The sequence below is a fragment of the Condylostylus longicornis genome, unplaced genomic scaffold (genome assembly GCF_029603195.1).
Source record: "Condylostylus longicornis isolate FDR11 unplaced genomic scaffold, ASM2960319v2 ptg000084l, whole genome shotgun sequence".
NCBI classification, from domain to species: domain Eukaryota; kingdom Metazoa; phylum Arthropoda; class Insecta; order Diptera; family Dolichopodidae; genus Condylostylus; species Condylostylus longicornis.
The window spans coordinates 8,300,705-8,327,168 of record NW_026578052.1 but is presented as its reverse complement, the minus strand read 5'-3'; the positions used below and the strand labels follow the sequence as shown (position 1 = coordinate 8,327,168).

Sequence of the window (26,464 nt, the reverse complement as noted above, 5' to 3'; positions counted from 1 at the left end):
TGGGAGTAGAAAAGACTTTTACATTTCAAATTTAATTTATTTTCTATTTTTCAATATGATTGGATTTCTTAGTTTGAAATTTGTTAGGAAACTTATTTAAATTATAAAATTATAAATTTTAATTTTTATTTTACTACATCTTTACTTTTTCATTTGAATCAATAAAAAAATATTTTCAATATATTGTAGGTTTTTGTGTGATTTATATTTTCATTCTTAGTAATTAAAATATGTATTCGTCTGACATTTCAGACTCCCAAATCAATTGGGCTCAAAGTGTATTAAAAAGAATTTGGAATTTAATTTTGTACAAATATTTTTTCCCTTACTTTTATTCTCTTCTCATAATAATATTATTTTGGTTTTTGGGTAAGCTATGTAATTCTATTTTATTTGACCTTTTTGTCTCAAATTCGTTTTTACAATATTGAAATTTGTGTATTTAATTAGAAATGTCAATTTGTTTTTCATTAAAGAAAGAAAATTTGGGGAATTAAGGTTGAAAAATAAATCAAAAGTTAAAAATTGCTTTATAGTTATAGGCACTATAATGTGGGCGAATTCTAGAAAATGGCTTATCTACCACATTACTTATAAAATGGGGTAGAATATATAGAGTGTAGAATTCGGAGACAAGTCAAAAATCATTACTGATAGATAAGAGAGTCATCATTTGTTACAAATATTAAATATAAATGTTCAAAAATGCAAATATATAAACATATGAATTTATTTGAGTCGAATCAGGTATTTGAGTCGACAAATTGAATAAGTTATTAAAATTCCTTAAAATTTTATTACAAAATTTAAAGTTTTTTTATTCTAATTATGGTATTTCGTATACAATTCAAATAATAACCTCTTTTTTTTTTTTATATCTTGTACTAAAATCCTTTAATCCAATTATTAAATGTTAAATTTTTCCATTTTATTGCAATTTTACCCTTCAAAATTTGAAACTGTGCCAAATATATTTGAGCAATAAACCTTATACCAAATACATATAATTTATTTTATAACTGAGCGAATTCGCTAAAGAAAATATTTCTGGTTTCAATTAAAATTCCATATTTCTTACATGAAAATCTTAAACACTGCAAAAAAATGTAATATTGAAATATTGAAATTTCAAGCAATAATATTTTTAATATATTAAATCAAAAAAATATCACGTATCCTTATCGTACTTTGACTAAGCACATAATATTCAAACCAAAGTTATTATAATCTACGTATATACTGTATGCCACACGTCCCTTATATTATAAGGATATCATTTGAATAAAGTTATAAAACACTCTCCTTCAGCAATATAGTAAACTTTAGTAAACTATAGCAAGAGACATATAGCTGCTTGGTTTCTTATTATTGTTCAAATTTTATGTAAATATTTATGCAAATATTTTTACTATTTTTATTTTGTAACATAAACAAACAGAAAAAAAACTATTGTAGTACGAGGTATATTGGCTAAGTATTTAGAATTAATTTCTTCTTAATAATACAGGAGTAGTTTTCACTTTTTGATCCAATTGCTATTACGAGTACAATTCGATTACAAACGATTGTACAACACCGACACTTTTTTAAGGAATGAGACTCCGAGAAGAATTTTATTAAAGCTACAGTTGAAATAATCTGTTCAAAACTACCCGAAAGCACTTTCTTTGACTTGATCATCCAAAGTCACGAAATTTAAAAGATGAGGAAGAATAGAAATGCAAATATCGAGTTATTGTGGTTTATTCTGACAGTCACTTAAAACATGACAAAAGTCTCACTTCAATGTCATATGATCGACTTACAAATGATTACAATGTCTTCTAAATTCTGTACAGAATACATAGCAAGTGTTGTATTATTTTCAAAGGTGTCGTGGCTTGATGAATTCGAAAAATACTGAAATTCTTTATCGAATTCTTAAAAAAAAAGGCAATGGCATTATTTGTGAATAACAAAATAAGACGCTACTTAATTATCACATTAGTAAGTGGCATGACTCTTGGAATATAGCCGAATAATAAATGATGGCATACCAGTAGTTTCTTTTTCTTGCTTGTAATGTTATGAGAAAATTGTTAGATTAAGAGTAAAGGAGGTGCCGTCTGTAAATTCTAATCTCTAGGAAATTTCATTCACTTAATTTATAATCCTCGTATTTAAAAGTAACAAATATGTATGGTTGGTATGTGCATTTATTTTAGAAATAAATTCAATCAATTGTAAAAGAATAAGTAGATTATTATTGTTGATATTTTATTATAATATTGTAGATATGTGTTGCAGGGAATATCTATATATGTACATGTTATGTAATACATATTATATATACATAATGTAATATTTTTGAAAAATATATGAAAATAAAATTTTTGGTATTTCTTCCAAACAATAAAAAAATTCACACATACATACATGCATTTTATGCTATTAAATTTTGGTTGAATAAATTTTGTTTTGGCGTAAACCGGAAATTGAAATAATATGTAATCTTATATAATACATGTAATATCTCGGTTTATGTATAAAATGTCTCTATTAACGCTCATCAATTAAATCTCTATATTATTAAGAGAAAATTTGTAATATTAAGTGCATGTTGTTTTTAAAAAAGAAAAGTTTATTTCGCTAAAGGATTAAGGAAACCATGTTTTAAAACGAGTACATTCAAAATTTTGATGACAATTAGAAAAATATAAAATACTTTACCATATCTAATAAAAACTTACAATTGAACAATTACTCAGGGCTAAGAAATTGAAGAATTCTACCAAAGGCAATTGCATCTATATATCAGAGAACCTTTATTAGTAAAGAAATTGTCGCAGTCCTGGGACTTTTCCAGTAACAAAATTTCTTTCTAAGTGAAACACCCTGGTACTCTTTCGTTAAGTAATTTGAATTCTAATTTTTAATTTAATACATTCTTCATTAATAAATAAATATATGAGCGAATCATTTTATTATTATACCTCGTTGAGTGAAACATTTGTCAGGGTTTTCAAATTGCCTATAATATAGCTTGCGGAAAATTACAATGGAATAGGTAATAAAGAGAGAAATCTTTACAAGAATCTCGGGCTTTTGCTACTTTTTCTAACCAATATGAAACATTCCCCTTACCCACTTGTATTACGTTGGAAAACTTCACTTTATTGAGTTATTCACTTAAATGTCATTCAATCATTTTAATGTTAAAATTTAAATTCTAATTTAAATTACAAACAATTTGACAAAAATAATTTGCACGCTTTTCTAAATTAAATTGTCATGCAAAACACTTTGAAAAAAATAAGAAAAAAAATGCTTTTTAAACTTTTTTTAACCAAAAAAATACTAAAATTAATTTTTTTGTTTTTCTTCCTCTTTTATTTCTCTTTTTTTTATTTTATTTTTTCTTGTTCAGTTTTAAAACTTTTGAACTTTTTTGGGGTGGCCATATCAATCTAAGAAAATTTAAATGTTATCTAAATTCAAAGAAAAAAAGAAATAGGGTTCAAATTTTAAATGTAGATCAATAAAATCAGGTAAAAAGAAAACTACACAGAAAAAAAAAATTAGCACCAATTTGAGTAAAAAATAGAAATTATGTAGTTTTGCACTCAAAAAAGAATTAGTTATACAATTCGAGATTAAAATTTTTTTTTAGTTTTCTTTTGCTAAATAGATTAATTATTAAAACACATTCGTATAACAGTTCTATAACTGTTATATTCGTATAACAATTATAGAACTGTTATACGAATATAATTAGCTATGGGGAAAAATTTTTAAAGTTACAAAATTTTCAACTTTGTTAGTTGAATTTTTTTGCTCTTCTCCCGAATCATTTACGACTGTTCCAAACTTGGTTATTAGATATTTCAATTTTGAAAAAACTTTATACATATATATACGAAAATTTAAACTCAAACAAACTTTAAATTGAATTCTCGAACGCAATTTAAATTTAAAAATATTTATGATTGTTAATTATAAATTTTTTTTCGCTGTAATTTCGCTGTAATTTATAATTATTTTTTCGCTGTAATTTATAATTATAAAATTTCAACGTAAGTTTTTAACCTAATCTATGACGACAATTTTTATTATTTTTATCTTTGAATTTAAATGTAAAATTTGTGTGCCGCCTCCAAAAATTTAATTAATGGATCAATAAATTTATTTCCATTTGATTTATGACGACGACGACGATGTAAAATACTTATATAATGTCGCTTTACAGTCTACATAGATTTGTGTAGAATTCTTATTAATTTTTCACTCAACTTTTTCACTACAATTTATTACAATGTCTCAACAATATTAAATTAATTCGCATATTTAAATTTCTTGTCTGTCTCTTTCCATTTATAATGATTAAAAATGAACGCAGAAAATAAGCAAGCATTATATTCACACTACTCGCTCATTTCGGTCATTGTATAACGTTATGGAATGTGAACAAATTGCCAGACGAAAATTTAAACTTAGTAAGGTGACATTTTTTAAAATTTTTAAATATATGAACAAGTATAATATGTAGGTACTTGTTCAGAACGTAGAAGTAATTTGAGCACAAAAACTAATCAAGTATGCTGATTATCCATTGAACCATATTTAGTAAAATTAATTATTCAATAATTAATTTTACTAAATTTCTTGCAATATTACAAACGAATACTCAGCGAAAACAATGCGCCGAATAACTCAAAATATTGTGTCACCAAAATATCGAAAAGATTAAGAGTTAATTTAAGTTTTGACAAAACCTTTCAATTTTCTGGAAATTTAAATTTTTCTCTATCAAATATCATAAAGTAGGTGTATAGCAAATAATGCTTTAACAAAAATTTTTCTTTCAATTACTTCTACTGAGCGAATTTAAATGAAATGAAAAATAAAAAAATAAATAAAAATGAAAATAAAAATTTCAGTATTTTCAAGGATGATGCCATGTTATGTCGGCTTAACATTTAAAACCAGAAAAAAAAAATAAAAAAATTCTAAAGTAGAGCAAAAATGATGTGCATGTCGTTAATAAAGCAATGAAGTCTTTCTTTATATACAGGCAAACAAATGGAAAAAAAGAGAAAATGTGAAATTATTCGCTTTGCTAGTCATCATATGAACATATAAATACATACACGCACACATTCAAATACATAAACAGCATTGTTCTTTACATTTATGTCAATAACCTTTGGTATCTGTAGGGAAAAATAGCATAATCGTCTGTTTTTTTCATTTGTTATCTGTTGTATTGGAAGAATTTCTTTTTGAAAGAAAGAGAAAAAAATAAAAATATGCACACTTGCTCGCCCTTGATCCTTTTTTTAAATATAATTTTTATGTCAGATTTTTATCAAAATTAAAAAAAAAATTGAGACATGTAGTTATGGTTATAAAATTGCAATTTCAAGATTATTTCAACTATTAAAGGTCGGAAAGGTGAGCGCCAGCCTATATAATTGTGTCACTGAACTTTGAATTGAAGACAAAACAAAAAAAACAACTTGTAAAAAATATTTAAAATTTAAGAATAAAAATTAATTTGTTTTAAAAACAAGTGTATAAATTTAAGTTTGTTCTAAAATGAGAAATTTTAAAAAAATTAATTGGCGATATCAGCGAAATTTCTTTTAGGAATATCTTCAGCTCTCGTTAAATGTTCGTCTTTATGGTGCTTTCAATATTTTTAAAATTTTAGGCTGACGGTGTCCCAACTTGCTCTTCTTTAGCAAAATTGATTATTACTTAAGTTGAGCTAAAGATTTCGCTATAATTTAAGTTAATTAGTTAAGGTGGCCAGCGCGTCCCAGACTGGACGATACTTCAGTTATCATATTTGCGTCTTTAGGTCTAATACATATCTGATAATTTTTTGTTGGAAATCGAAATTAGTGATCTCGTTTTATATTGGTTGCATTTAGAACTCGTTTTTTTTGCAGTCCCACATGTGACCAGACTTTCCACTTGCGCTTGTCAAGCGTCTGCTGGTAGTTTAATATTACGGTTCTGCGGTTGTTTAAGGGAATCACTGCGCGCCACTGATTAAGGCGATCTGGTGCATAACTGAATCAGTTCCTATTCAATTTCAATAGAAAGAAGAAAATGTGTGTTTTATCGAAAATCAAAGTGTTATTCTAGAAATATCATTGAAACTGACGTGAATCACTTAAAAAATGCCACTCAAGAATTTTACTCAAGTTCGCTAAAAAACGCTATAAAAACTCATTCGTAAAATTTCACTCAAAATTCTTACTCAAAATTTTGCACTCATGAGAACACACAAAGAAAATCTTCATTAAAAAATCACTCAAAAAAAGTCACTCTAATAAAATATTTAAAAAAAATTAATCAAAAATTTGTTCGTTTTCGTAAAACTTTCACGGCGAACAGCCGCATCTAAAGGGCTCTATCCCGCCAACTCTCTATATTTAGGCGTTATCACATTACGATATAGGCTTTTATTATTTATATTATTGCATGCAAGTGCGTGGGGTGTTATGAAACTTCCTTATCGGAATTACTCATCAAATGACCCATGTATGTGTCGAGCAGAAATTTTTATAAACGCCCGTAAAACAGAAATATTTATCAATACTTATATTTGCACGTTAATTTTAATAATAAAAAATATTTTGAACAAAATAGCAAAAATTTCTCTTCATTCGCATAAAAATTTTTTAACAATTTCTAAAAAAGAAAAGAGAAAAAGAAAAGCAAAAATTTCTTCAAAATTTCTTTAAAAAAACACTTTTTTTACTGCTCGTACTGCAAAATTTACAACAAACTAACATTTAATAAAAAGAACAACAAAAAAGGGGAAAAAGGCAAATAAAATTTTTATTTGCAAAAACTTTCTGTTTTTGTTTTTCTTTACCACATTTTCTCATCAAATTCATAGCTGTTCTAAATTTTTGCAATTTTTACAACCTCTTAAGTCGAACAAAGAAGTTTTTTTTTGGAGAGGGGGAAAAAAAAAACACAACTTTCCCTTGTATTTTTTTTTTCTTAAATATTTCCATAAACATTTTTGCAATGTACCAAGAGCCAAGCCAACAAGCAAATAAAAATAACTTTTCCTCTATACTTACTTACATAAGCAAATAAACCTATCGAAAAAAAAAAATAAATTCTTTTCTTCTTGAACAAATTTTTTTGGTTTCAAATTTTTTCTCTCTCCTTTTTTTTCCTTGCATACCCTTCTCTTACTTACTTACTTGCTTTTAATTCACTTACACTTCTGAATTTAACGAGTAATTAAACATTAAATTGTCCTATACACACAGACAGATATACGCTGCAGAAGAAGACGAAGAAGTGAAAGAAAAAAACAAAAACTTATGCTCCTTAAAGAGCAAAAGAATAAGAGAGACGAAAAAAAAAAACCTTTTCCCCCTCCTTTTTTATTCAATCAACTTAAAAGCTTTACTCTTTTTTTTTGTTTTTTGTTGTTAAAGAATAAAAAAAAATTAGAAGAAAAGGTAAAAACTAGAACGTATGGTATTTTTTCCCTTGATCACAAAATAGAGAGGAAAACATTTTTTTTTTTTTTGGAATATTTAAAGACAAAGGTATAGGTATAGGTAAAGGCACCTGAAAAAGGAAAAAAATTTGAATTCATTTCACTCTTCTATAACCACATTCAAAGGATAAAAAGGAAAATTCATTAGAATATTCTCATCACCTCATTTAAATGTAAAAGCCGATAAAATGGAGAGTTAAGAGGGATGAATCTATTAGGATAATGAATAAAGCAAAAACCAAAACAAAAAAAAAATAAAAAATTGGAATTAGTTTCTCAAAAGAAAAATGTTTTTTTTTCCCAATATTAAACTCGATTTTTTTTACATTCTCGTCATTTTTTTCTCAATTTATGGGAATTGTTTTTGTATAACACTTTGTGTCATATTCATTTCTTTTATGATCTACATAGACACAATATTCAAAAGCGTATAACACAATTATTTTCACCTCAAAAAATGAATTCTAATTACAATTTTTTTAAAAAATGAAAAAAAAAATGACAATTAATATTTTTTGTTATAAATTTTGTATAGGAAAAAAAAAATTTTTTATGAGGTAAAGAGATTGGTTACAGCTAAGGGAAGATTGGTTACAAATGAAGCCTACAGAATATAGGGAGGCTAAGAAAGATTTGGAAAATTTGCTCTAAATATTTTATGTGAAAGCACAAAATAACATTTGTGACAATAGAGACCTTTTAGGGCTTAATGGCCAGGAACTAAAGCTCCGGGAGGTGATTCCATGAAGTTTCTCAGGAAAAAATTTTTTCAGCTTGGGTATGGTTGAATGCGTAGTTTTCGGAGGGATAAAGAAAATTATATCGAAAAATTTTAATATAACAATTTTTACTTTCCTTTAAAAACGTTTAACATAACGGTACTATGAATAGTTGATGTCAGATTTGCCGTTTTCGAGAAATTATTCCTCAATAAATTAAGCAACTTTAAGTTGAAAAATTGAAATTTTTCAAAAAGCGTTACTACAAGCTAAGGCTTCAATTTTGCCATAAAGCTTTGATTTGTACCTGCAACTGTCTGAGGGATAAAAATAAATGCGGAAAGACAGTCTTCAAACTCTTCTTTCTAATTAAATGCTGTACCGGCTGATTTCTAAAAGTATGAAGAAATTTTATGAAGTTGTTGTACTCCGTCATTTCATAATATAACAATAAATTGTCCATTAAATTTCCCAAAAATATTTCCCCAATAATATTCTATAAATCCCTTCAATTTTATAATTAAAAATTCAGGGAAATTCCAAATTACTTAAAAAATTTGCTACTGAAATTCAATAAATTTTTAATTCCATATAAATTAAATTCTTTTTATAAATTTAATTAATTTTTTTAGAAAATATATGTACATACATAGTTGTAAGAAATTTGAACATATGCCCGAAATATTGGTATGGCAAAAACATTTTCCTTCAACATAAAATTGCATTTTTCCTCATTACAATTATACTTATATATTATTTTCTATACCACATAGAATTGCGTGAAAATATTTATTTAGTGTTGTAAATGCAATTTACGAGTATGTAGAAGAAATTTAGAAACTGAACCTAGGAAAAAAAAATTTATAGTTTCATTGTTTCAAAAGTGTATCACATAGAGTGTCATTTTAATTTTTCCTTTTCTCTTATTATTTTCACCCAGCCACTATTCTTTCCGCTTCTGATATACGACACTCAAAATAACTTGGCATACATAAACACACATACATACGTGGTTACTCTATGTAGTAAAGTTAACTAGGATAGGTATTGTAATGTAAGTACTTAGGGGTGTGTGTATGTTGATGAGTGAATGTATACACATAATGATATCCTTGACATAAACCAGGAACAATATAACCGCAGACTTTACGGAAATCAAAATCTCATCAAGGAAGAATAAGAACAAGAAGAACGTATAGAACAAAATAAGAAAGAAACAAAAATTAAAATTTTTTACAATATAAATTTGTTTTTTTTTTCTGCTTTTATTTTCTTTTTTCTTACCTTTTATTCTTTTAAGTAGTACGACAGAATAATTTCACCTGTACTTATGCAGATTTTTGCAATTTGTTATGTCAAGAAAATTCAGGAGGTATATTTGGTTTAATATCCTTCTATTATACTCGCATCTTATGTTTACACTATTTTATATTTGTTATAATATTATAATAAAAAAAAAAAAATATTATTAAAAGCATAAAGAAAAACAAACTTAGAGCAGGAATGGTACGTTAGGAAAATTTTTCTTTTTTTTTTTTTTGTTGACAATGCAAATTCTAGGATAATTTGCTTAATTTGTTATTGTATTCAGCAATTTTGAATTTATAAATTCAAGTTTTGTAAACATTTCTGGTATTAAAGGAATTATTTGAAATTGTTCTCATTAACCCTTATTATCGCTAAAGTCAAGGCGGATCTTTAATGTCCTTTATCACTTCCATTAGAAGAAGAAAGAAATGTTGTTCAACCAAGGAAAAAGATGACCATGTGATATAAAAATACTTATTATTCTACATTGGGACAGATCCCGGTGGTTTTATTTTTTCCGACTGTTGCAGTTTTTTTTGGTTTATGGCTCTTGTCGAAATATTTTAAAATTTTCAATAGAATTTATTGAAATAATTCACAAGTTTCCTTAGAATACTCTTAATTATAATATTTTCAAATAATAACAAATAAAATTCATATAAAATTTATAGAAAACATTTGTACTTAAAACCAAGAATAACCTGTTTTAGGAGTTGTCGGTTAATGATAACTAACAAAATGACTTACGGCTGAATTTTCTTCTATCAAATATTTGAGAGCTCAACTAACCAAAAAATCCCTTTACAATTTTCTCACATAACGTTGAACTGTTTTGGGAACATATTTGGCGAAATTATACCTGAAATATTTTAGGAAACTTTATCCATTTCATTTGGTAACTTCAATTTCCCCCAACAAACGGCTTATTAATTTTATTATATTCGGATTTCCAGCTTGAAACTCATAAGTTTTCTTCATTGCAAACTGCAATAATTATTATGAATTTCAATAAATAAATTAAAAAACTTTTACTGCATACGATCAATAGCATAAGCAGTTAAATTTCTTCCCGTATACAACATTATTTTTCCCCTAAAGTTTTTTTTTTTTAAATATTAACTTGTTAATTTATTTTATAACTTAATTAATAAAGAACTTCTTCATTTTCTTTCTGATATTAAAAAAGAAACAAGCACAAAAATAAAATCTTCATTTTAATTAACAGGGAAAGTGATATTTTAACAACATCCCCTTTTATCTTTTGTACACAACAAATTTTCAAACATATTGTATAACAAACAAACAAACAACTAAAAAAAAAAAGAAAAATTTTGTATATTCTTTATTAATAAAATTTCAGGAATCTTCCTTTTAGATTCTTTCACGTATAACACCATACAAAACAATTTTACAATTTTTCAACTTATGAAATTTTTCCTTTTTAAGTCTTCATCTCTTGGTTATCTCTTGAGTGGAAGAGGAAATTTAGTATACAGTGTATAAATTAACTTCTTCTGAATGCATGAAGGAATGAATGACAGTGTAAGGAAAATGAAAAAGAGAAAAAGAAATTTTAAAATAAAAGTTTTTCCCTGCCTTGTTTTTTGTCTTCGTTTTTTTTCTTGTTACGTTTCACTATGAAATTTTATAAAGGATGAAATCCGCTCCTTGTTTTCCTTATCATTTCTTATATATTTTCATGTCATTCTTCTTTCTTTCACTTCTTGTTTTCCTGGTTCTTGTTCTTCTTTTTCAGCAGTTCTGTTCAGTCTTCATGTATACATACAGAAACACTTTCTTCTGATTATTTTTTAAGTCTATATATGTGTACACTTTAAAGGAGTAGCACTAATTATATTTGTTTATTTTCTTTAAATAAAACTACAAGGATAATAATATATTTTAATAATTATTTAAGGAGTTGTAAGATTGTTAAAGAAAATACAAGCATATTTGAATAAAAAATTTCACCTAGTTTTTGTTTTTTATGCTTCTTTTGATTTTTTAATTTAAGTATTTTAAATGAGAACATTTTTTTTTAAAGTTATTATTTAATAAAATTTTTTATAATGATTAAAAAAATTATAGTTTCCCTCACTCATTAGTACTTCCCAATTTTGATTGTTGCAAGTACTAAATATTTAAAAAAAATACTTGGAAAATTTGAGGTTTCCCGTGGCATATTGATGAAATTTGATTATTAGTTACTACATTTGAGAGTTATTTAATGTTTGTTGTTTGTACTCACCACTTAATTAAGCGAAGTCACCGCAACGAATTGATTAAGTTGAAAACTTTCATGTAGGACAGTTTATAAGATTTCATGTAGGAAATCTTCCGAAAAATATATTTTATTCTGAAAAGTCCAAAATAATACGAGCTCATACAAGAAAATTTCGGTATTTTCAATGATATACTGAAATTTTCTGGATAATTTAATTGGGAAGTCGGCTATCCAAGATGGTTAACTCCTCAATTTCAATTTTTCGCTATTAATTTTTTGAATTTAAAGAATACTAATGTCGGAATATACTGTACATGTCTTTGAGAGATGTTCTCTCTGCTTTAGGCGTGTAAGAAGAAAGGGATAATTTCATAGAGCAAGAAAAACAAAAATAACAAAATTAAAAAAATGCTCAATTTTAGTTCAACTTAAAAAAAATTACCAAACGAAAATTTTTATTATTTTTTAACCTCACTTTTTGTTTTTTCTCCATTTTCATTCTCATTGCAACTTTATTTTTATAATTAAAAAAAAAAAACAAAACTTCTTAATAACTTTAAAGTGTTCGCAGTGCATGCTTTGCATAAAATCCTGTAAACTAATTAATTTCTAGTAATTATCTTTTGACACTATATAGCTAAGTATAGTCGATGAGATTCTTTCAAATTATCCTGTTATCTTTCTTCTCTTTCTGGCACTTATATATTTCCCAAAATAGTTGAATCTTACATATTTTAACATCAAAAGAATGAAGAAAAAGGGTTATAAGAATGCTATTCAGATCTTACAATAATAACAGCTAATAAGAGTGCGTTGCCTAGAAGTATGCAAAAATAGAAAAGAAGAAGAAAAATGTTACAGTTATGCCGTAACATAATCATCTTATCGTATATTAAAAAAAATATTAATTGTGGTTTAATTTATGTGAAAAAAAAGAGAAATTAAAAACTGAATGTCTAAGTTTAATGAACTAAAATTTAGACTGCTTATATTGAGCTCATTCCTATGGTGCAATAAGTGTTCATCAACAAAAAAGTGAATTCGCTTAACAATTTAAGGAATTTAAAAGTGAAATTTTAAATTTAATTTTTAAAAGAAAAACCTATTACGTTTGGCGAATTCGTCAACTTGCTCAATATTCTTGAGCTGGTGAATTCGCCAACATTTGGTACACTTATTTGCCAAATTGTTTAAACATAATGACAGCATTGTATACAATACATAATCAATGCTTTAAATACTTTCAACAAATTTGCACACTTGATACACCATATTTTCATTCATCAGATGTTTTTTGCAAATTCATAAAGGAATACAGCGAATTCGCCGCATATTTTTAAAATTCTTAAGGTCTTAAGTGTTTGAAAACGCTATTTCCAAGTTATTGCTACAACAAAATTTCCTTTTTTTTTGTTTATTTCAAAATTCCAAACGCAGTCATAATTAAATTCAGCCAATTAATTATTAAAATTAAACTTAATTAAAAATTTATGTACAATAAATTCAATAATCGCTTTAATTATTATTTTGCAACTCCTGCTATTAACTCTTTAAATTTATTTATTTATTTATTTTTTCTATTTACAGCTTGGAAGTTTATTACCAATAGCGACACCAGCACCACCAACAACTGTAGCACCAACACCTAGACCACCTGATTTACAATCATCAAATTTATTAAATAATGTACCACAGCCGGTCGAAGGGCCTAATGTAAGTATATATTGAAAAAAGCAATTAATTATAAATTATATTAAAATTTATATTATAGAAAAAATATTTTGTAAGCCAGAGAAAATTGAGATTAATTTCATTTAAATTTTTATTTTAAATAATGACAAATCTTTTATAGAATAAACAAAACACTATTAAAATTATTAATTTTTTATAATCCTTTTTTAATTTCATTTATGATTTTATTATAAATTTAATATTTTCATTTTAATACATTTAAAATTTCTATTACAAAGCTATTGCAAATTATTGTACATATATAAATTAATTGTACATTTAAATATAACATTATATAGGATTCATTGAACATTAAATCGATTATATACTAAAAAATTCACTACAAATACACATTCATTTAAAACATACATATGTATAACACATATATGTATAACACAATTTCAACATAAATTTATTTATAATAGCGATAGTTAATATCAATTAGAAAATTTTTAATTATATATATTGTTAATTATTTTATAATAAATTTTTTATGTGGGCAAAAACCTCATTCATGACATTAAACTACAATATAATTAATTATTGGGTTAATACAGTTTATTAATGATTCTGTTAGTATAATATAAAAAAACTCAATTAATTTTGTTTATAAATTTGATATTATAAAAATTCCATTATTACAAAAAAAATTAAAATAAAAGTTTAATGAAAGTTGTAAAGTAATAATTTTAAAGCGTCACAAAAACGAGCATAAATTTCATTTCATACAGTATGATGTTAAATATTAGAATGTTGTAAAACAATATCGAACTTGTCAGTTGATAATAAGTCAATTTTTCCGAAGTGTATCCTGAGAATTGGTGATTCAATGAATTCATAAAAAATTAAGTACAAATCTTAAAAAAAAAACCAAAACATGCAAGAAATTGGATGAAATTGGATGAATGCTATAGTACAGTTATCCTTGGTTTTAAACCAATTTCTGTCGATTATATTTCTTTATATTAATACTAATATTTTGAATTCCAAGACAAATACCTAAATTTTTAATAATTAAGAGCTGTGGCAGAAATGCGATTTGCAATTCCTGTCTGGTCTAAATAATATTGTTTACAGCTTACTAAATTGCAATCGCATATTGTAAAAAAAATTAAAAATTGTTTGATTGTTTAATTGCATGCGATCATACAGTTGCATGTGAACGTGCTTGAATTGAAACCTATGGAATTCAAATAAGCAATCAAACAGTTACTAAACTAAATATTGTATGTCTGCTTAAGCTCCTTAAATAATAATAGAACACTATTAAAGGAAGAAATTTTTACAATTGAAATTTTACAATTCAATGTAATCTGCCTGCTATATGAATTCGACGTTTATATGAAAAACTAGATTCATACTAATAATAATTGTGAAGAAAAGAATTTGTTCGGAATTTAAAAAATTTCATTAAATATTTTTCAATAATTTGAATTTTTTAATTGAGAAACAAGAATTTTAGGAAATTATTCCTATACATGTGTAAATATTTTCTATATTATACTTACATTATATCGGAAACACTTCATAACTACAATTTCAAAAATAATAATTATTGTTCTAAAATATTTTTTTTAATAATTTCTAATAAATAAATTGAAATTTCACAAGGTACTCAAATAAATAAATAAATTGTATATAAAATTGAATTTTTTTTTTTTGTTTTCCATAAAATATTTAAAAAATAAATAATAATTATGAAAATAGTCTTGCATATTTCACATATAATAATTAAAAGATTTTCCAATTTTGGTTTTATTTTTCACAATTAGAAAAAAAAACAAGCAAACAAACAATATTAACAATAATAATTAATTTATTTTTCATTTTAAAATATAAAAATAAAAATTTCCAATTTATGATTTTCAATTATAATTTTCTATGTAATTTAATCCTTAAATAATTGGTTGTACCAATTATAATAGTTTTTTATTGTTATTATTATTATTTTTTTATATTAATATTATATACTTAATAAATAAATCATAATAATATAAAATATGTTTTTAAATAATAATTATAATAATAATAAAATATGAGAGAAAAATAGGAAAAAATATTGCAACATTTTTCGTATGTAGAACCTTATAAAACAATTATTATTGCAAATTTTTTTTCAAAAAATTATGATTATTCAATTAGACAATATTAATATTCTATAAAATAGAAAATATTATTAATATTTCTCAATAATTTTTCGAATTGTAATTTAAAACAATGCAAATTATATGGTTTTTAATTTAAATTTTATAAACGATTTCTGAGAATTAATAAATTAATATTGTTAAAATGTAAAACAAAATAAATAAATAAAATTATTTAATGAAATTACTATAGAGCTGCCCTAGCTTTTCTTCTTAATTTCTCTGATTAAATTCAATTAATTAATAATAATTTTTTTTTTCTGTGTAAATTCAAAAATATATTACAATTAATTATTAAAGTTAATTACGTTAAAGTCCTCGAGATACGATATCATCTAATACGACATTTCAAGTTACGACAACATGATATAAATTCGGCTTGCGACATTGCTACTGATACGACATTAAAAATTTAAAAAACTTTTTTTTTTTTTACATATTTTACTAATTTTTGAATAAAAATCTATTCTGAATTGAGTTATAAGACAAGTCTAAAGCATATACTTCGATAAAGAACTCTTTCTAGTTAAAAATACTAGTAAGTAACTAAAAATACGAATTGAAGTTACATGCATAAATTTTGTTACCTTTTTTTAAAAAAACAGGTGAATTATAGTTTAAAATAGTTTGTCTGATTCACTTTTTGTTTTCATACATTTTTTTTCCTTCTAAATCGAAAATTCGAGTTACGACATAATTTTCTGGAACCAAAAATGTCTTATGTCGATAACTTAGTGTATTTGAATCAGAATACCCTTATTAAGTGTTAACAAATTATGAATATAAGGTAATTGCATAAGTTTTTTAAATACTAAAATTAAATACTGTAAGCAATTGATTAAATATTTTAAGAAATTTGGATTATTAACCAAGAGATGTTGAACCATTTATTCGTCACTTTAAGTTGTTATAATTAATATTTTATTGCTACACAATTCAGCAATATGTGTATTAGTTCAGTGAATTGGCTAGGCTAAACATTATTTATATCATGAAAATTACAATTGCATGAAAGTGCTAAAAAATCGTCATTTACACGCATGAAATACAGCTAGTATCAGCTGATTCCCAAGCAAAATCGCCATTATTATTAATTAATAATCAGAAATAATATAGACAAATTATAGAGAATAATTACAACACATAATTTGAATTGTATATAATAATTAATAATATAACGCATTAATAAAATTTTGTACTGAGAGAATTTTTAAGACTAAGAGAGAAAATAAATTCTTCTTTAATACTTTTTATAAGTAAAAGCCCCACAAAGTATGCAATATTTTTTTTATTAAAATTCAATTTTATAAATCATTTTTTTTTTTTTGTTTTATAAAAATTCTCTTCATTTGTTTCTCTTGTATAACATTAAATATAATATGAACTTAACTCTTAAATAACACTTTATTAACACTATACACTTAAATACTAAAGTACAAAATAGTAAATTCAATAATACTTGTATTATTTTTGTATATCTGTATGTATAACACTTTACAATAACTTAACACTTGTGTTTTTTTTTTTTGCAACTCAAAGGGTTACAAATTATTATATTATTTTTAGTTCCTCTTTTAAAATACTCATTTAAAAAAAAAAATATTAATTAAAAAATCAAAATATTTTATTAAATAAAATAAAAAAAAATTAAATAATCTTTCCTCTCCAAAAACAAAAAAATAAAATCATTTTCATCGGAACATTTAAAAATTGCACAGTTCACAGTATCTCCAGAATATGAAACGGTAAATATTAGATTATAACTGTAAAATAATCCTTTATTATTTTATCTATAATATCGTAAATATTTTGTAGTGTTTATTAATTTTATTTTTGTTGTTAAATAAGTATTTGTTTTGAAAAATATTTCATTTGCTTTAAATGATTATTTTTTTTGTTCTTTTTTCAATTAAATCGTATTAAATAATAATTTTGTCGGTTATTTTTGTATATTATGTAATGAGAAACTATTAACTATGTTCATTAAATTATCTTGATAGGATTACATAATATGAGGGGTGCTTGTAAAGAAATTCTACTCGCAAATTGCTTCAAAATATAGATAGAGATTTGTTTTAACAATTGGTTAGTTTTTATTATAAAAACTGATCACATTCCTTGACACTATAATATATTTCTTTACGAACTTAAACTTTTTACTTATATAATGCAGTGTAAATGATTAAAATATGATCCCAGGTTTCAAATAAATATTGACAATAAAGAGTACAACTATGAACTTCACACTTGTAAACTTTAAATACTTATTACAAATTTAGAAATCGTAATTTTACTTCCAATATTGCGAAATAACTCCAAAGCCTTCGAATTCTTACAATGATTTAGAATCCAGGTAAAAAAAATTTCAAACAATAACTGTTTAAACTTATTAACTACGAGTGTTCAACACCGATTTCTCGATTTCTCGCCTTTTGAACTCCAACTCCTCAATTTTTCGACATAATCAAGTTCAGCTTCTGGGTTATAAAATTTCTTAAATTTCACATTTTAAAATGTGGAATGGAAATTATTCCACAACTCTAAATAATATTCACTTCCATTTCTTGATAACGATTTATTGGGTCTAGTTTCAAAATTACAACACTTCCCAACTATTTGATTCCCAGTCTATGACTCCCACTCTATGTCACTTCTACTTTTGTTCAACATCTCAATTTATTATGAATTCTTGATTGCTTGAATGTCATTCCGAACATCGACTCTTCCATTCTGAATCTGTCTCCGCAGTTCAGCTTACAGTTGTTTGCTGTTTACATTATTCTTTTTACTTTTATTAATTCTAACTGTCATGCAACACGAATCTTTATTGTGAAAGCAGGCATTCGATACCATGGTTTAATACCATTAAAAAATTTTACCTTACTTTATACAATTTGAAATTTGTTTTATTGTTTATTTATAAACATTATTAATAATTTTTTTTTAAAAAACTGCCATAAGCTAAATAACAAATTCAAAATTTATTTAATTTTTGAATTTCCCTATATTTAGACTTTTAGAATACATGAAATGGTAAATATAACAGATAAATATAAAAACCTTGTTATTTGTCAAATACTGACCTACCAACATACGTCATATTCCATATATCGTCCTATATTCATATTGTCTAAAAAATTTGTTTGCATGTGGTGTCAATGTGTGCTTGTGTGTATCTGTAAATCTTGCCGCTTCTTCTAACAATATTAAAGTTCCCAAACAAAATGGAAAACTTATTTAATTCGCTATTTAATTGTTATAACGTAATCTATGTATTGTTTATAGCCTTTAAATTATCATTTTGTATACACAATATTGTGTGTCAGTATGCAATGCATTTATAAATGCAATATAATTATTATATAAAATGTTTTAATTTATACTTTAATAATGTTAATTAAAAATAGTTTAAACAATTAATTTTTTCTTTTTGTACTCTAAAAACATTTTATATTTTAATTATATTTCATATTATGTTTGTGTATATAAAATATAATAGAAAAGGATCAATAATAAAAATATTTTACTTAATACTGTTATATTCATATACAAGTACCGCTATATTATCATTATTTTATCATCGTTATATTTGATAAAATTCTATTACGTAATTTCAACATTATTTATCAATAAAAATATATAGCATATATTTAGGAGAATATTAAATAAACATTTGTACGTCATAATTATACTATTGCTATGTTAGAAACAATTCCTGCCTGTTCTTGGTACCGTTAAATATTTTCTATTTTAATGGTGTGATAATTATATATTTTGTAGATTCCACATAAATTAGAATTACCACCATCACCAGCACCACAACCACCACCAATTCCGATATATAGAAAACAAGAGGATGAAAGTGATTTAGCTGGAAAAATTGAAATATTTTCATATTGAAAATGTTTGCATTATAATTATTATACAAAATTTTTACTTGTTCATACTAGTTGTATATAAACAGGTTTATTGATTATGAATTGTTATACAATATAATAATATTAAAAGTTATGTAAATATTTAACAAATATTGTATATATTATACATGGTATATACTATTGTATATATAATATCAAAAAATTGTGATTAAACTATTATATAGACACTATGTAAATGGTGTTATGCCACATGTAAAAAATGTGTTAATAAAATTTTAAATATCTACTTGTATATAAATAACAAAAAATATACATACAAGTATAAATTTATACTTAAATATTATATTACTGTTATATTTTTTTTAATACAAAATATAATTAAAATATTAAATTGATGAATTGAAATTTATAAAGTTATTGAAAGGATTTATGCTGTCAAAGTTATGTAAGCGATATTAAAATTAAATATTATATAGTGTCAGTCAAAATTAAAATATATATTTACATAATTATCTCAAGTATATACATATATATATATATATATAGTGTATATAGGTAGACGTATAGTAAAGATATATGACATATACTTATTTTTTTCAAGAGTTTACAATATAACGTCGCAGTTACTTCCCAATTAGTTTTGAGTTTTACTTGTGTATAGGTTAAATGTAAACTATAGTAGGCTAGTCTTCTACCTAATTACAACCCAATGACGTGTTAAATTAAGGGCATGACTACATATGATATCATGTACTAGCCAACTGAATGAACAAATAGCAATGAACAAAAATTTGGCCCTTAGAAAGCAAAGAACAATAATTTCATTCATTTACAATTGATTTATTAAAATTTATTTTGCCATCATTTAATTACATTAGGCCAAAATAGGCTCAAAATAGCTAAGTGTCTGCATTCAATATTATTGTTAAAGGATAATTATATATTTATATTAATATAAGGATTCAACTTATATCATGCTTATGGGTCGACGCAGGAGGACACTTGGGGCAGTTTGTGATATGTGCAGGGCGACCATTTGTTGGGTTTCCGTTCGCAGCGGGGTAAGGGAAATTAGATGGCAATTGCCTTGCGAGGGCTGAGATGGCCGGGTAACTGACGTAGTGGATGGGTCCGTCTACCGCGAGGATCTTAGATAAGGAAACCAAAAGGAGGGGAAAAATCTTGTAGGAGGAGGATCACGTATGCAGGATGACCAGAATAATGTAACCTAGTAGGAAGAAGAAGAGGACGACGGTGTTGTTGAAATATAGTATAGATGTCACGATATGGCGGATGCTGAGAATATGGAACATGTTCTTTACGCCTATCCGTCTTTGGTGTGGAAGAAAAAGCGTGTCCTAGGGGCTTTTATGATGGCCTCCAGTCTTTCGGGCGTCTTTTGAAATTCGAAGCTGGTTGGGAGGTGGTCTGTGCGATTGGATTATATGTAGGTTTTGGGGTGTTAATCTGAGTGTGGCCGATAAGTCTCTTTGTTCACCTAGTTCACGGGCCAGTGCATGACAACTCATGATTTTTATTCATTTTCTTATATTTAAATAAGTGTTTCATAAGGTTTTTCAAATATTAATTTTCACGTTTTCCTCAATAAATTTTTAATTTTTTTTTATTTTCAAATACTGAAATTAAATTTAGGAGCTAAAAAAATTGATGTCTTACATTTTTACTTTTCAATATTTTCAATTACATAAAAAAAAAAAATAAACCGCGTTTTAAAGCAATTTTTCATATTTTTACCATATTTTTTCAATGAAATATTATCCTTGAAATTCATAAATATGTATACAATGTTATTTTGGTTTTGTTTCTATACATACACACACTGATTTATGGTACACACATTGTATGCTCATACAATTTATGTATGTCGATATAGGTTTGTCAGCCCAAAAGATAAATGTTTCAATCTCAAATTTTTTATTGAAATAAATCAAAAATCAAAATAAAAATAAAAAAATTCAATTTCAGTAATAATACTCGCATATTATACATTCATAAAATATGTGCCTTTATATACAGCTCCGGTTTTGCCATATATATTAAATGAGCATTTGCAATAGGCGCCGGAAACAGGGGCGCCATTAAACACTTAGTGAAATAACTAAATTTGAAAAGATAGAAATTTTTTACATTTTTTTCTTTTACGTGATTTCCAAAAACTTTTTTCTTCCTATTTACAGTGAAATTAATTTGATAACATATACCTATACATATATATAAACATTGGAAACCAAAAATCTGAAAGTTTAATTCCAGGCTTTAATTCTAAGACTAAGTTTTTATTCAGCATGGTAAAATTACAGGAAAGTGATTTTTGGAAATCGCGTAGGGTGCCAAACAAGTCAGAGCCGGGCCTGTTCATACCTATATATGCAAACATCATATACGCACATATACTCAATTTTTTCTTTCTTTATATGCGTTTTAAGAAATTATGATTCCTCTAGTATTTCCATTACACCATAGAGTTCATATATTCCATATGTATGTGCATATTATGTATTTGCACACATTGTTATGTGGTAGGAAATCATTTACTATACATATAAATCGCACAGATGGTGAGGATGAAATTAAAAATCATTGCTTTTCAATGAAAATTTGATGTTATCACCATTATTGATTCATTCATGATTTTCCAAATATTTTGGTGTTTCTCCCCCTTTTTGTCGATTTGTTGTTCTTTTTTTTCTTAATATTCGAATGTCAGAGATTTGAACATGATTTTGAAATTATTACGATACATTTTATGTACATTGAATATTTTTAATCCATTTTTACTCATTACTAAATTGAATTTTTTTCAAAAAAATATGAAAAAAGAAATCAAAATTTTAAGAAAATTGAATGTCAGAAATCATATAAAATCAAATTTATATGTGTATGTAGAAAAACGGATATTTTCGATTAGCAATTATGAGATTAGAATCCTTTTGGGATTTTGGGTTTCTGTGGCAATATTTAAAAAATCAGTACTTGTGTTTTAGCCAAAACAATTTTTAAAAATTAATTTTTATTACAAAACAACTTTGTTGGTTAGAGATTTTTCAAAATTTTTATTTTAAAAAGAAATTAAGAAATTTTCAAAAATTTCAGAGTTTACTATTTCAAGAAACAAAATTTTAAAATTTTCTTTTCCATAAAAGGCTGAATTTTTAGAATTTGATAAAATTTTCAATTATGCTTAAATAAAACAACAAAATTCGACTCGAATTTTGTTCCAAAATCGGTTGACAAACGAAATCTCAGTATAAAATTATAATAAAAATAAAAAAATTTCTCTGTTTTATTCCTCTATCAGTAGATGCCTCTTTACATTAAGTATGTGTTCGATAGCTCAGTTGGTAGAACAGTGGACTGTATAGAATAACTTCTTTTACATTGAGTATACCATATTGAGAATGCAGAGAGATATGCCGCAGTGGTCTAATAATGCTTAAACTTTTATAATATAGTTTCGCAGTATTGCTTTCTCTTTTTTATACCTTATTATCTTAGACTTGCAATAATGTAGGCATACTCGTCTCTGCATCTGATACTGTGCACTAATTCTGCTACCATTCTTATACCTGTCCAATTTTTTCTTCAATAATTAATTGAAGTAGCTCGTATTTAGGACCTTTCATTATGTGACCATCTCTTCCTGATATCCAGCTGTTTAATATTCTTTATAATATGTGCGCCTTGAATTTTACTAAAATATTGAATAAAAGAATTCATGATATCGGCGGCTCAAAATTATTGCTTTCAATAAAATTATTTTAAAGTAATTAACATAGTAAATTTTTAATACCTCAAATAACACAATTTTTTTTTAAATTTTGTTGTCAGAGAACTCAAAAAAAAACATGTCAGAAATATGATATGTACAATGCCGCACATACAAAAGCATAACATTTTTAATTTAATTCTTTTAAAATATTGATAGCTATACCCTATTCCTTATATATCATACTAGCATTATACAGAGAAGTAGTTAACTTTATAATGAATTTATTAAGTACAATTAATTCAACAAGTCGTTATAAATATATGTATGTGTGTGTATGAATTAAAAATTTGTGAAAGAAATTTCATATACACAATCTACTACAATATAACATTGAAAACTTTGATTAATTACTCTCATGTGAAAATATTCATTTAACTCTAGTGTATAATAAGCGAATAATAATAATAGTATGAAAAACTTTATCCAGTTAAAATTTTCAAAAAAAAAAAAATTACTGTTATAATCTACCGCATATTAATAAAAAAGAAACTTTCAATCTTTATCCTGCTATTTTTTTCTTGTATAATAGCTTGGAGCCTTTTTTAAATCCTTACTATTTTTACTCTTTTTTCTCAATTGTTGCGTTAATTCTTCTTTTGTTAAAAAAAGGATCTGAGCATGGAGATATTCACAATAATAATAATAAATTTAAGAAGATGGCGGTTAAAGATTTTTCTTAAAGTTTTAAACAAAAAATTTTCCTTCATATTTAATTTCTTTCATATATGTGTGTGTATCATGAGCTATGTGTGCTAAATAATATAAAAATTAAAAAAAAATTACGATAAAAATTTTAAATATTAATAATTTTTTTTTTAATATTTTGTTACATTTTTCCCTACTTTCGTTTTGTTGTTTTCCTCATTTTCCTCCTTGTTCATGTAAAAAACAAGAAGCAAAAACTTTTTCTCGTATTTTAAACGTTTATAGTTAAAAATATTATGAAAACACTTCATTAAGCGAAAAAAAGAGCGAAAAATTTTGTATTGTTAAGATTTTTCTCATTTTGGCCTTGTTTCTATCTATTCTTTTCTCTAATAATTTCCAACCGATTCAATATTAAATCATAATATGTAGAAATGTATGTGAAATGAATATTATATATACGCATATATACATAAATGTATAGAAGGCAACGTATGTATATCTCGTGTTTATCCTTAATATCGTATGTATATTAAACCACAGTATATGTATATAAGAAATTTGAGTTGAAATTCTCATTTCCCTATATGAACGTTAATATTATATGCATTGTATACATGTATGTAATTTGTATATTAAAAATTTTATATACGATGAAATTTTCTCATATATTCTAAGAACGTTTTTATTATATTGTATTGTATATCATATTATAGTGAAACAAAGAAAATTATAAAAACTTCTGTTAAATAAATTTATGAATATTCCATTTTTACACATACGAGTATATACTTTAATTTCTTGCTTTTTTTTGAAATTCTAAAAACAAAAAAAAATACTGTGTTAGAAGAGCACAATATCTTACAAATTTACGTTAGATATTAATTTTAATAAAATTTTTCTTATACCCACGGATATGGCAGTTTATACAGAAATAGTAAAAAACGGGAAGTACTCGAAACTGTAGTATTGTTGTCTTTGCTTAAATAAAAATAAGGGGCTTATTCTGTGTACCGAATCAATAAGTGAAAGTGATCATTTATCGTAAAAAGTTCAATATGATATATAGTTGTAAACACAAACCAGTTTATGTAAATGATTCGTGTCTATAGTAGTTTTTGAAATTTAAATGTTACTGTCACTTAGTCATTCGATTACGGAGAATAAGTGCCATTTTGAAAATAATTTCAAAAAAATTCCTCCTAAACATATGCAATATTATAAGAGTAATTAGGAAATTTCAATGATAACATCGTTTTCATTAACTTGATCCTATAAAACTAAATCTTAGGGCCACCCTCACTAATTATTTAAAGCAAATGAATTGCAATACAAACAGTGGGTCGTTAGTCTACTGTAGAGCTAATAAAACTAATTATTCTAGTTTATTTGAAAGCACCAATAGAATCACTAAGACTGATACTGTACCAATAAAATTTATGTTGCACTGTATTCATTAATACAAATCTTATAGTATAGGGAACACACTATTATAATGTATGTGTATCTTTAACAATATTGTAAAACACAATATTCTAAAAAAATTTTTTAAAATATGTACGTACATGTTATATTAGAACATAATAATGTGTGTATCATAATCAGCAAGAACAATATATGAATACTTCAATATTTGGCTAAATCTTTTATATCAAATTTAAGTAATCGTATAAAACACTAGTACAAATATATAATATATATATATATATATATATATATATATATATATATATATATATATATAAGAGAACGTATTACAAGTAAATAATGTATAACGTAATTTTTGATATGAAAATTTTGTGTGTAATCCATATACATCTACTTACATATGAGGTACTCAAAAAATATTTCATATGGGATCCTTAAAATTTTAATTCAAAAGAAAAGTGGTTAAACAGCACCATACTCAGAAAAAAAAATTATGATGAAAAACAAAATCATCATTATGTATGGTTGTTGTTGCTATTGTTATTATTCTTGTTGCGCCATAATATTCCTTGCTATCTAAGACATGTTTTGTACACTCCTTTATATTTATGTAATTTGATGTTTCTTATATTATTTTTGTTGTTTTTTTTTATAATGATTATGCGTTTAACGATTATTATGCGAAAACCTTTAGAACAAAATTTTTCCTATTATCTATGGTAAGAATGAGGTAAAACCATTTCTCTTATTCTAACTTCTTTATATTATACCTACATACATGCATACACTGACTTTATATATACAATAAAAAAAAATATTTATGTGTAGGATGCCGATTAGTATAATGTGTTTGATGAAGTGTGAGTATGTATGTATATACGATATATGATTTTAGAAGAAGAATTTCAAGGATAACACTCATTAATGTTAGTAAAATAGCAAAAAAATAAAAAGAAACAATGAAAATAAATTAAAAACAAAAAGTTTTAAATAAAATAAAATTAGGAATGCTAACCAAAGGAAAACATTCTTTTTATGCAAAAAAATTTTGTGCTTTTATAAAATTTTAAAATCTTGTGCTACATTT

At 24.9% G+C, this 26,464-nt stretch overlaps 1 protein-coding gene across 6 annotated transcripts in view; it reads left to right on the top strand.

Annotated features, from left to right (window-relative positions):
* Nucleotides 1-26,464, top strand: part of LOC129613459 (collagen alpha-1(XVIII) chain) — a 197,403-nt gene that overhangs the window by 112,583 nt on the left and 58,356 nt on the right. For 4 of the 6 annotated variants that reach the window (XM_055527539.1, XM_055527536.1, XM_055527535.1 and 1 more), the window contains 2 exons: nt 13,349-13,474; nt 17,355-17,381. In XM_055527539.1, coding sequence (XP_055383514.1) covers nt 13,349-13,474; nt 17,355-17,381 — 153 coding nt within the window. The remainder of the gene's footprint in view (nt 1-13,348; nt 13,475-17,354; nt 17,382-26,464) is intronic. The other 2 variants (XM_055527538.1, XM_055527537.1) reach the window with 1 other exon arrangement.